Consider the following 13,061-nt stretch of genomic DNA (forward strand, 5'->3'; position numbering starts at 1 on the left):
CCTGGCTGAAAAAGCACCGATTTAAGCAAATAAAAAATATACAAATAAAATCTATGTTATATATAAGCTTTTAAATATCATTTCTAAATTTCATGAGTTACTAAAAAGCACCCAAGTTGAAAAACTTTACATGTCAGATAACCAAGAATGTTTTGAAACTTATGCTGAATATTGAAAGGCCATAATTGGAAAGGGAGTAATCTGGCATAAATTGATCCAGAAATAAAAATTAGAATGCTCACTTTGGCAGCACATATACTAAAACCAGAAATAAAAATTAGAAAATACATCAATAATGTCATTAAATATCACATTAAACTAAAAATGAACTCAAAGTTAAACACTTTTTATTTGCAATTATGAAAAGCATGTACAGGTAATATTAAAAATTCATATCTTCTGTTTTCCAGACCTGACAAATAATTACAAAGTCAACATTACACAATATTCTAATGTCTTTTGAAAGATAAAAGATATAGCACATGAAAGAAGTACAAAAAGCCTAGAAAACAGTGCTCCCCGCAAGTATATGGTCAACTAATCTTCAACAAAGCAGGAAAAAATATCCAATGGAAAAAACACGGTCTCATCAACAAAAGGTGTTGGGAAAACAGGACAGAATCACGCAGAAGAATCAAACTGGACCACTTCCTTACACCATACACAAAAATAAATTCAAAATGGATTAAAGACGTAAATGTGAGAGGAAATTAAAAGGCAACCAAAGGAATAGGGGAAGATAGCTGCAAGTAACATATCAGATAAAGGGCTAGTATCCAAAATCTATAAAGAACTTACCAAACTCAACAACCCCCCCCAAAAAAAATCCAATTAAGAACTGGCAGAAGACATGAATAGACATTTCTCAAAAGAAGACATATAAATGGCAAACAGACACATGAAAAAATGTTCAACATGACTCATCATCACAGAACTACAAATCAAAACCACAATGATATATCACCTCACACCAGTCAGAATGGCTAAAAGTAACAAATCAGGAAACAAAAGATGTTCATGAGGATGCAGAAGAGGACCCTTTGCATTGTTGGCGGGAACCCAAACTGGGTAGCTGTTCTGAAAAACAGTATGGAGGTTCCTCAAAAAGTTAAAAATAGAAGACCAGCAATTATACTAGTAATATTTATCCAAAGGATACAAAAATAATAATTTGAAGGGGCACATGCACCCCAATGCTTATAGCAGCATTATCCACAGAGGCCAAAATACTGAAAAAGCCCAAATGTCCATCAACAGATGAATGGATAAAGATATGGTATGTACATACAATGGAATATTACCCAGCTATTAAAAAGAATGAAATTTACAATGATGTGGATGGAACTAGAGGGTATCATGCTAAGCAAAATAAATCAGTCTGAGAAAAACAAATACCATATGATTTCACTCATATGTGAATCTAAGAAACAAAAAAGATAAACATGGGGGAAGGGAAAAAACACAATAAGATAAAAACAGAGAGGGAGGCAAACCATAAGAGATGCTTAACTATAGGGAAGAAACTAAGGGTTGCTGGAGGAAAGGGGATGGGGGTAGGTTAATGGGTGATATAATGAGCACTAGGTGTTATATACAAGTGATGAATCACTAAATTTATCCCTGAAACTAATACTACACTACATGTTAACTAACTTGAATTTAAATAAAATCTTGAAGGAAAAAAATAAACAGGAAACAGTGTTCCAGTTTGAAATTCACTTCAGTGATTCACTTTACATAAAGAAATCATGATTTAATAAAAGTAGAACTCAATCTGACATTTTTTTCCTTGATACTAAGCCTGTGATTTTAAAGTTGATCACCTAAATCATTAACTGTTATTTACTACAACTATTCTTACATCTAGTACAGTAATACGAGCTATGTGGACAATTCTTCAAGCATTAAAAATGCATTTTAAGGGGCGCCTGGCTGGTTCAGTCCATTCAGCATGCAACTCTGGATCTCAGGGTCATGAGTTCAAGTCCCATATTAGGCATGGAACCTACATAATTGAAAAAATAAAAAATTAAAATGTATTTTAACCTATGTTAATGAGCTTCATTCTTATATTGACTGGACGATCAGCCTATTGGATAAAGAGAGTATACTTACACATAATTTAAACCTTTCACGAAGATATTTAGTAGTAGTAGTAATTCCCTCAGGAGCTATTGCTATTTTCAAGGCATTTGGCCTCTACACTAACTGGCCTCTTTCAAGGACTTCCTCTTTCTTTGTGCTGTACTACTTATTGATTCACTTTTAAACCCTCTGGTTTAATATGTAGCTTATACCTTCTTCTTACTCTTCTATAACCTTCTTACTCTTTAACTTTATCCTTGGGTAAAAGTGAATTACAATAAGGAAATATATATATACATAAAACATACTTTAGGTATGGTATTTTCAGAGAATTCAAGTTTAAGTTTTACCGCTGTTTCGCTGGGAATATTGTTGCCTACAAAACTATAATGTAATGAAAAGTTGTGTTTCTGGAAACCTATCTGCTGGAGCAAGTGAGGTAAGATCGTGCTTTAGATGGCAAATATTTTAAATTAAAAGAAAAAATTCAAGCTCATAATAAATATTTCACCAAGTTCTATCAATACCTCTCCAGATATCCCAATGGCTTCTTCTGCAGCTCCGTACTGACCAATATGTCCATTCTGCAGTCGTTCCAAAAGCTCCAATAAAGCAAAATTTTTTTTCAATCCCCAAACACCTGAATCTCCTAAAATATAAAAATAAAAACTAAATCTAACAAAATGGAATATTAATCATTTTACCTCATACCTCAATAGTAACTTGTCATATATTTTAATCATTAATGTCTAAATTTTCAAAATTCAAATTTTCCCCATTATCTTTTTGTGCTTAAACTATTCCCTGGTTAAAATTCTCTTTAAAAAACAGAAACTCCCACAATAGCCAAACTATGGAAAGAACCTAGATGTCCATCAACAGATGAATGGATAAAGAAGATATGGTATATATATACAATGGAATACTATGTAGCCATCAAAAGAAATGAAATCTTGCCATTTGCGACGATGTGGATGGAACTAGAGGATATTATGCTTAGCAAAATAAGTCAATTGGAGAAAGACAAGTATCATATGATCTCCCTGATATGAGGAAGTGGAGATGCAACGTAGGGCTTTGGGGGGTAGGAAAGAAAAAATGAAAGATGATGGGATTGGGAGGGAGACAAACCATAAAAGACTCAATCTCACAAAACAGGCTGAGGGTTGCTGGGGGAAGAGGGAAGGGAGAGGGTGGTGGGGTTATGGACATTGGGGAGGGTATGTGCTATGGTGAGTGCTGTGAAATGTGTAAACCTGGCGATTCACAGACCTGTACCCCTGGGGATAAAAATACATTATATGTTTATAACAAATTTTAAAAATTAATAAAAAAAGCCCCAGAAACTCCTCAGCACTGTAGTAGAAAGATACTTAAAGGACTTCTATTTTTCTATCATTTAACTTTATAAATCCTATTTTACCAAAGACTTTTACTACATATATTAAAACAAGTGCTTTACAATATTTTTTAGACCAACCTACAGTAAGACATATATTTTCCATTACAACACAGGATAATGTACATTTACTTATACATAAATAAGTTTTTAAAAATATGTGTATATTTACAGCTGAAACAAAAGTTTCATACACAAGTATTCATTCTCACAGTTAGCAAAACACCCGTATTTTTCGTTCTCTTTCTTCTTGAAAACACCTACTGAGAGTCAATTAAACTGATTTCATAACTACAAATAAGCTATGATTCATGTTTGAAAACCACTGTATGAAACTTACACTTAATCTAAATTAACTCCTCTCTGTAAAATGGAACTCAAACAGCTAAAGATAATATTTTCCCCCATCTCTCATCTAACCTAGAACCTGCAGCAATGACTATACAAACTCCTTTTCATACAAATAAACCAAACAATTTTAAATCTTAAATACATACAATATATTTTCCTACCTAGATCTGTTACTTGTCGATCAAAAGGGCAACGGATTGCTCTTCCATGAAGAGGGAGGCGGGTAAGACAGTCATGACAGACTGTGTGGCCACAAAGCAGAAGGCGAGGAACTTTGTCTCCTTGCAAAGAAAAGACATCTTCACAAACTCCACACTCCAGCACCTAATATTTGGAAAGGAAAGATGTGCTTTTTAAATGATTTTAAAAGCACACATACTCTAGGCTAAAAAAACCCCTCAATCTAATGTATTAAATCAATCTCATTAAATTATTCCTCCATGAAAAAAAGTCTAGATTGTAAAATTTTAAATCACCTTTTATCATTTCATCTGACGGACCACATAAAAATTACATCATAGTGAAATCTTCTTGAAATGTCAACTGTTAGGGACCAAGATAATGTTGTAAATTAACATCACCTTTATCTTTTGAAAATTATGTCTTGATTCATTATATCTGAATCTGTGTAATATATCATTCTGCCAAAGTTGGGTTCTTAAACAATTTCTCTGCAATTACCTTGCCTCCAAAAGACCATGATTAATTTGAACAGAAATCATTTGAAATATGTACTAGGGTGACAATTACTCCTTGTAAATGATCAAGAACTTGTTCAGAACAGACTGCAAGTAATATTCAAGTATTTTCTAGTATCCATGTATACTACATAATGTAAACTCAAGAAACCAGTCAGCTAAGACTTAAATTTCAATTCATTGTTCTCAATTAATAAATATGCCCCTGGGTTAGAAAATATTTTGTCTATATCATTCCAATTACAGGCACATATCTTGGCCAACGCCATGGAGTTAGTCAAAAGAAGTGACAAGAATCAGCATACTCTCACTCTAAAGCCCATGAGATTGTTTTATAATTAGTTAACAAACTATATTTTTATCAATGAAGCACTGTTGGTACCTTTATTTCCCAATACAGTAAAAGTGTTACATAATTTTAATTCATTTTTTAAAAACACCCATACTGAACTGTTCAATTATATCACAAACTATGTCAGCCATCCATGACCTGCTACAATCTGGACTCTGTCCCACTGCTTCCCTGCCACCCACTTCAGACTCCATGCTCAAACTGTATCTAACAATTTGTAGTTCCCAGAACTTGAAAACTGGTTTTTGCCTTTTTTTTTAAGCTAATGCTGAGGAAATAGCTAAACAGACATTTTCCTAGTGGTTTCCTTTTTTTTTTTTTTTAACATTAATAAACAAACAAATTTCTAAACTGTATCTCTCAGTCTACCCACAGCTCATTCCAACTGAAATGACCACACTACCCCCTGGGCCATCACGCACCACGTAAGTGTTTATCTTGATACCCTAAACACATAATTCCATTATTGGCTTCCAGCCTGTCTTTCCCTCTTAGACCAAAAAGCCCTCAGGAACAGGGCATTCCTAAAAACGCAGTACTAGGGTGTTTATATAAATAAAGTCTGGCAAGATTAAAAATTAAGAACAGTTCAGCCCAACCACCATCCCCCAACAAATACACAATGCAAGGTAAAAAACAGAAAATCCACTTAATCCATTAAAAATTTAATATTAACTCTGTAATTAATTTGGACTCAGTGTATGAAATACAAACATCTTTCATTATACATTGATAATACATAATTGGCTTGCAACCCAGTATGGTTCAAAAGAGGCTTAAATGTAACACATAGCTCACAAGAAAAGACATAAAAACAGCTCTTTAAATATATAAAAAGATGTTCAATCACTCTCAAAACACTTTAAAATGCACTTAAACCAATACATTTTTTTCAGATTAGAGCAAACAGGTTGATAACCCTTTGTATAATCCTTTGTGTTGGTGAAGATGTGGGAAAATAGATATACTTGCTGACTGCTGTGAAATGTTTAATGACTAAAATAGGCTTTATGAAAGGCAATTTGAAAATACCTATCAAAACTTTATATAGCTTAGTAATTCTATTTCCAGGAATTTATCTGACAAATATATCACACATGTGTGACAAGATCTCTGTGTTATTCCTTACAGTACCATTTGCATTTGCAAATGACTGGAAACAAAATAAATAGATAGCAACATGACTGGGAAATAAATTATAGTATATTCATATACTGCAAAACCATGAAGTTTGTTGAGAAAAAGGAAGTTTCCTACGTACACACATAGAATGACTTCATATGAATAAAGCAAAGTGAAAAATATATAGAATATTTAATTAGCTTTTGCATAAAACTGGGGAAAGAGCTTACATTTATATCTATATTTTTATACAGGCATACTATCTTTCTAGCAGGATACACAGGAAACTGATTACACTGGAATAGTGGCTCCCTATGAGGAAGGAAAACAGATGGGAAAAGTTACACATAAACTGTATTATACACAAACACTTAAATGTATCCTACATTTTTCAAAAAAAGCAGGACAGAAGTTTCATTTATATATTGTCACTAAAATATCAAATTCATTCAAATACAGAGAAGATATAACAGAATTAGATATAAAATAAACGCAACATTTTTTATGTTTCATTTTTCTAACACCGTAATAAACTTGTTTATGACCATAAACTCGAAACAAATAAAATTTCAGTCCATTCAGATCTTTTACCTCTGAACCCATAATTACACAAGATAAAAGAACTTAAGTTTTCAAAAAGCACTAATAACATACCACAGATTCATAAACTAAACAAGGAACAAAAAATAAACTTACTAGACTATTTCATATCAACTCAGGAAACAATAAAATAAGAAATTCTTTCTTCAGTATTTATGAACACAAACTGTGGCTAACAGCACAATAAAAAAAAGCTAAATAAGAAAAAAGCTCTTAATCTTATCAATTTCACAAATATGTCAAAGAGAGCTTCAAGCTGATTACATGTAAAACAAATTTTAATTAACCAGACTATATTTTATTTATGTTTTTTATTTATTTTTTTAGTAATCTCTAGCCCCATCATGGGACTCAAACTCACAACCCTGAAATCAAGAGTAGCACACTCCTCCAATGGAGCCAGCCGGGCACCCTAATCATACCATACTTTAAATGGACTAAAAAGACTCAGTCCTCAAAAGAAACCATCCTGATTCTTTTTTTTTTTTTTCCTCTTTTTTCAAAAAGATTTTATTTATTTGTCAGAGAGAGAGAGCATGCACAAGTAGGGGGAATGGCTGGCAGAGGGAAGAGGCTCCCTGCTGAGCAAGGAGTCAGCCCCATGTGGGGCTCGATTCTAGGACCCTGGGATCATGACCTGAGCCAAAGGCAGACGCTTAACTGACTAAGTCACCCAGGCCTCCCTTCCTGACTCTTTTTTGAATGTGAATAATTTCATAATGTCAGATTTTTATCTTTGAGTTTTCTAATGAAAAACCCTGTCATTATCAACTTATTCATTATTTTACCTTTTAGCAATATATACTTCAACTTTCACCTTCCAATGAGTAATTTCTGCTTTCATCTATGAAAATGAGAATGAGTTACAAATCACAGCATAAGCATCTTACCAAGGAGGACTACCCTACTGCACAGCTCGGGAACATTTTACATGTGAAGATAAAAACAAAGTGAACCTGTAACACATCAAACTCTGTGCTGTAACAAATTTGAGTCATATGAGGCCTTCATATATTTTTTGAGATTTTAAGGCAACTAGGGTAACAAAAGTAGATACAGCAACAATAACCATTCCAATTACAACTTCTTAATTCAAGCTATTTCACAAAAAAATCTTCAGGTATTCTCTCCTTAAAGCCCAATTTAATACATAAAACCTCGACCATGTAACATGGCTAATAACAGTGTTCCTCTGTATCTCAGATATGCTGTGTACCTTCAGAATAACAAAGGCCAGATGAATCAAAAGCCATCAATAATTGGCAACATACCTGTGAATAGAAATGTAGCATTTGTTGTCATATAAAAACCAACATTAGGTGAAAAAATCATAGATGCCTATTACCCAAGATCTCAAATTAACTTCAGATATTATCTGATAGAGTGGTTTTCAACCTTGGTTGCACATTAAAATCACTTCTAGGAATGTTTAAAAAATATACTGATGTCAAGTTAATCAGAACTTGGGGAGGAGTGCATCGGTGGTTTTTTTTTTTTTAAGTTTTAAGTTATTCTAAGTATGTAGCCCATAATGAGAATTACCAGTAACTCAGATTACAACAACGAAAGTTATTCTACAAACCGATGAGATCAGTTCTCCCTTGCTGATCTTTCTATACGTATACAGTGGAAGGGAAATGTGAATCCCACATATTTCAATTGATTCGTTAATGCATTTTGAAGCACTTAAGCATGGTAGAATTTCAAACCTGAAGCACAGGGCAATTCGTATATCCTAAACGTTAATGTTCAGCCATGCTGCTGCAGGGACACTTCTCAAAAAACTGTTGACAGACTATACTAATAAGAGAAGAGGGGGCAGACCAACCATTACTGTATGTCTGGTTATAGAAGAAGTGCAATAATGAAAACCAGATTTTAAAGGCATTCAACCCTGGATCCATGATACACTGTGTTAACGTAAACCTGTGTTTCTTCACCTGTCAAACAGTAATTATCATATACCTTATAAGTAGATACTAACGAGCCAAAATACTTAATACAGTACCTGGTAATAACAATGGCTCAATTTAATAAAAATAAACTAATGCCTGTTGAGCTTAACAAAAAGGAGAGGAACTAAGCAAAGACCGGCAGAAGTCAGTCTCACAGGCCCATAAGCTCCTTTTCACAAATGTCCCCATCGGCCACGTAGAGGACTGGTATGAGCAGAAAACCAAGCAACTTCAATCCCGCAGAGATAAAAATCGCGGAGGGCATGGCAAGGCTTGTAACGCCGAGAGGCGCGCAAAGGCCCAAAGAAGACCGCCGGAGCGCGGCCGCCAGACCTCAGGGATGAACCGAACGAGGCCGATGGTGGAGAACAGAGCACGCAAGGTCCCTCACCTTCACCACGGCCGTACCCCGGCTGCCCTGACGGCCACTGTCTAGTCCCGCTCCAGGCTTGTTTACAATGAGGGTAGCCATCCTACGCGGAGCGGCGCCGCAGAAGCAGCCGTCACTGCCTTCAAGTGAGGGGCGGGGTCCAGCCACCTACCCAGAGGCCTCAGCGTTCACCGCCCGCGCACAGGCGCAGTAAGACGCGGAGCGCCGCTGGCTTGACCTCCGTACTCCTCCTCCTGCCAGTCACTAGCTGTTTGTCGGCACATCCTTGTATATATGAAGGCTTTGCTATTTATATTGTTATTACCCAGGAGTCTGCAACTGATGGAAGGAATAAAAGTAAAGGGAAAAAGAAGACTAAATCTAGAAGTAAATTTTCGGGGTGAAACTCCTGCTTCAGTAACAAACTCTGCCCAATTGCAGAATAGACTTGGGAGAGAAGGGGGACTACATCTCCCTGCATGCAATGCTGTTTTGTTTAAACTACAAATCCCAGCATGCAAAGTTCGTCTCTTTCACTCCGCAATGTACGTATTTGGGACGCTCTACGTGTTGTCACCGAGAAAAAATTTCTTGAAGTCGCGATGCGTGATTGTGGCTTGAAAATAGGGAAGTATGTTATGTATAGGTCTCTAAGAGGCAAGAGATGGCTTTGGTAAAAAGAGGCCGTTGAATCCGTGAAGGACGTGGTAAGAAGAGAATTTAAGGTATCACCGGCGAAGAAAGCCTGTTACGAGTGATTTGATCTTCCCGAACGTTCGCTTTTCTGTTTTCTTCCGGGCTGCACTGAACCTCTTCCGTTGCCGTAGGCAGTGGGTCGAAAGTGCCGGTCAAAATGGAAGTGAATCCCCCCAAACAGGAGCACCTGCTGGCCCTGAAAGGTAAACTTTTATGAACCTGACTCCCTTTAGTCTGTTTTCTCCTCTTCTGTCGTAATTCTCGAAGGCTTTACCCCATAAATCTGGTCCCTGGGATGTAGGCCTCGTTTTTCTTAAACAGTTAGTGCCTTCGCTCCTGCTCTGTCCTTTGGCGCCGAGTGGAAGGAAGCAGTTTCTTCTCTTTGCTTTTTAGATTTGACAGCCTCTCTCTAGAATGGAATAGATACCCGGTAAATCACTCATTGTGTGATATGCTGCAGTTAACAGACTGGCTTTAGCCGCGAGCTCCGGGGAGAGAGAGCCTGGTGAACCAAGATGGTTTACAATAGCCATCTACAGTGATTTTCCTTGTCTGTTGTGTCTTCATGTGGCACTGATAAAGTTAATAGGCTTCAGCTTCATCTGTAAAGTTAGTCTAGTATTGCAGTAAGCAGTGCCAGGGATTTAGAAATACATAGTACAACAACGTATAATTTAGATTTGTTAAAATTTAAGTTTACTTCGAAGTGTTGTGGATACGGGAAAATTAATGTCAACTTTTGTTTTGTGCGCACAGCAAACTTTTTGAATAACTTTGATGATTTAATTGTATGATTATTTAGGGAAACCCAACAGGGTAGTTTTTCTGGAATTCTTACTGTTTTCTGAAAACCTTTTATTTAAAATGCTTTAAGCTTTTTTTCATCTGTTTTCTACTTAAACAAATGCGATGCTTCTTTCTTGGATGCTCTACTGTGTGGTTACCAGTAACTTCTTGAACTGAGCTGAGAAAAGGCTCAATAGACGTTTGAATTTAGTTAAATTGCACTTACCTTCCTTGTGGCATCCATTTTGAGGGACTCTTATCCCGTCCCCAGTTATGATGTAGGCATCAAACATTCCAGAAGCTTACCAGTCCCATCTGTAATATAAAATCAAATACTGATAGCTTAGTTTCAGAGGGTTGTCTCTGATCATAGAACTAAAAAACAACAATATTAGGTAATACAGCAACAGGACCTGTAAGCTTAGCCTGAGTAAATGAGCTAGACTAAAATGGATTCTTCTAGAGAAAAAGGAAAAGAAACTGTCATGTTTTTTCTTAATCTTAAATCAAGTATGTAGAGTGGATTTTGCTATCTATCAGAAATTTTAGAAACTTTCTCAGGATCACAAAGCTAGTGAGTGATTGGAGGTAGTATTTCAACACAAGGCCTTCCTCCATCTTTCCAAGACTCATTGTTTCCCAATGAAGGAAACAGCATTTTCAGAGAACATTCTCTGATTAGTTACTTTGATGAGAATTTGAAACAGTTCTGTTAGCAGATAGGTATGATTTTATGCAAATTGGAAGTTATTAAACACAGTTATATTCCAGTAATGTGGAAGCTAATTACCATTGGGTATTTTTAGTTTTCTGTTACTCTTTATTTTCTGAAATAGAAGAAAATCTGGGAGAGATTTTAGCAGGCTAAAAGGATAAGTGTTTTGAAATTCACTGATAGTCTCAGTTTTATTAAAGCTCCTCCATACCATTGTTTCCCCTTGTTCATCAATAATTTTTACAAGCTTTGGGGCACCTGCCTGGCTCAGTCGGGGGAGCATATGACTCTTGATCTCGGGGTGATGAGTTCAAGCCTCACATCCGGTATAGGGATAACTTTAAAAAATAAAATAACTTATTAAATTTTTTTTCACAGATTTTCATTTTACTGATTGTTGAATGCCAAGTATATCAATTTATGTGGTAATTTAAGTTTACTTTCTTGTCTATATAAAAGGTTAAGGAGCTCTCAGAATTTCATCAGTCCTCAGGGTATGACACTGACTAAGTTCAAAAGAAATCAAAGAATTTTCAGTGCCATATCTTAGAATGTGAAAGTATAAGGAAGAGGAAAGAAAAATTAAAAGCATTACTAATGCTTTTAAGAATATGCTCTCTATGTTTAGATTCATATTAAAATTATGGATGTTAAGGATCACAGTCACTTATGAGTTTAAGTTGTCAAATCTGTCCACTGTTAGTGGACATTTACAGTAGGTGAAAAGAATCATTATGAGATTAATTATTTCTGACTCTTCAGAATCAGTGGTCAAATGAATATTGTGACATCATGACAGGAGTCCCCATCCATGGTCATTCTAGCAATGGGAGAACGCCTTCAAAGAGTTCTCTCATGATTTGGGAGAGAAGAGATACAACCTCTCTCTCTCTCTCTCTCTCTCTCTCTCTCTCTCTTTTTTTTGCCCCCTACAGTAATTAGGATTTGAAAGAGCCTGCATTATGGCTCATGCAGCTTTGAACTTGGTTAGGAAGACGAACTATTTGCTAGAACTTATTATAAACGACTTCATTTGGTACAACTTGAAGAATTCTTTGTTCTAAGAGGGAAAAAAATAAGGAAGGTCTAGCCGTCTTGTTTTCCTCTTCAGAAATGGAATTCAGGAGCCATGGTACTAATGTCTTGATACTGTGAAAGTCCCCCATTTAGACAAAGGAGACTTAGTCACAAACCCAGTTCCTAGCCTGGTTAAAATCAGAGTTAAACTATTTTCATGTTACCAGTGTTGCTACTGTGAAAGAAAGAAATCATTAAGTATTCTGTCTATATATTTGGTAGAATTCATATAATTTTAAAGTATAAAGATTTTTCTCAAGGCATTAAAAATTACAATGATTTTCATTGTCCTCAACTCAGATGTCTCAAATTTTAAAGTATTATTACATTTTTGTTATCTTCAAATGAATCTAGTATTCTGAGAATCACTAATTTACCTTTTGTTTCTGCTATAGTCTTAAGATTATTTACCAAATTTATTAATGACAATGGTTCCAAATCCTTTCTGTCTGTTAAGTTAGACTTGTTGACTCCTGGCAGTTTTAGGCTGAAGGTGATCTTGTAGGGCATCTACTCCGATGAGATAAAGCATTTCCGATTTTGTGGATTACACTCAAATTTACCAACAGCACTTGGTAAAATATATTGAAACTAGTTTTATTTTTTTCTTTTTCCCTATTTGTGTGTAGGCTATCCTACCATATCTTACTCTTTGCAATACTTCCACTTTAGGTCCTGTTTCCTTCTGATTTGGAAAGAGAGTCTTATAATTATAAATTACATTCTAGCGCTGAAGAGTGCATCTAAGAAATGTTTTCTTCATTAAGAGTAACTGGATTACTGCAGAATGTCTACAGAAGTAATATTACATTATCGACCATGTGAGAGTGATCCCACACAACTGCCAAAAATTGC

General features: G+C 35.5%; 2 protein-coding genes across 6 annotated transcripts in view; one reads left to right on the forward strand and one right to left on the reverse strand.

Annotated features, from left to right (window-relative positions):
* The window catches only part of LOC111156962 (tripartite motif containing 23), a 31,725-nt gene extending 22,610 nt beyond the window's left edge, over positions 1-9,115 (reverse strand). The window contains exons 1-3 of one of the 2 annotated variants that reach the window (XM_022518141.1): positions 8,954-9,115; positions 3,997-4,159; positions 2,613-2,734 (exon numbers count right to left, since the gene is read on the reverse strand). In XM_022518141.1, the coding sequence (XP_022373849.1) occupies positions 2,613-2,734; positions 3,997-4,159; positions 8,954-9,034 (366 nt within the window). In that variant the 5' untranslated portion in view covers positions 9,035-9,115. The remainder of the gene's footprint in view (positions 1-2,612; positions 2,735-3,996; positions 4,160-8,953) is intronic. The other variant, XM_022518143.1, reaches the window with a different exon arrangement.
* Positions 9,116-9,406: 291 nt separating this feature from the next.
* LOC111156863 (trafficking protein particle complex 13) overlaps positions 9,407-13,061 on the forward strand; it is a 39,801-nt gene continuing 36,146 nt past the window's right edge. For all 4 annotated transcript variants that reach the window (XM_022517966.1, XM_022517967.1, XM_022517968.1 and 1 more), the window contains exon 1: positions 9,407-9,831. In XM_022517966.1, coding sequence (XP_022373674.1) covers positions 9,786-9,831 — 46 coding nt within the window. In that variant the 5' untranslated portion in view covers positions 9,407-9,785. The remainder of the gene's footprint in view (positions 9,832-13,061) is intronic.

The sequence above is a fragment of the Enhydra lutris genome, unplaced genomic scaffold, assembly GCF_002288905.1.
Source record: "Enhydra lutris kenyoni isolate GAN:26980312 unplaced genomic scaffold, ASM228890v2 scaffoldscaffold50, whole genome shotgun sequence".
Lineage (NCBI taxonomy): Eukaryota > Metazoa > Chordata > Mammalia > Carnivora > Mustelidae > Enhydra > Enhydra lutris.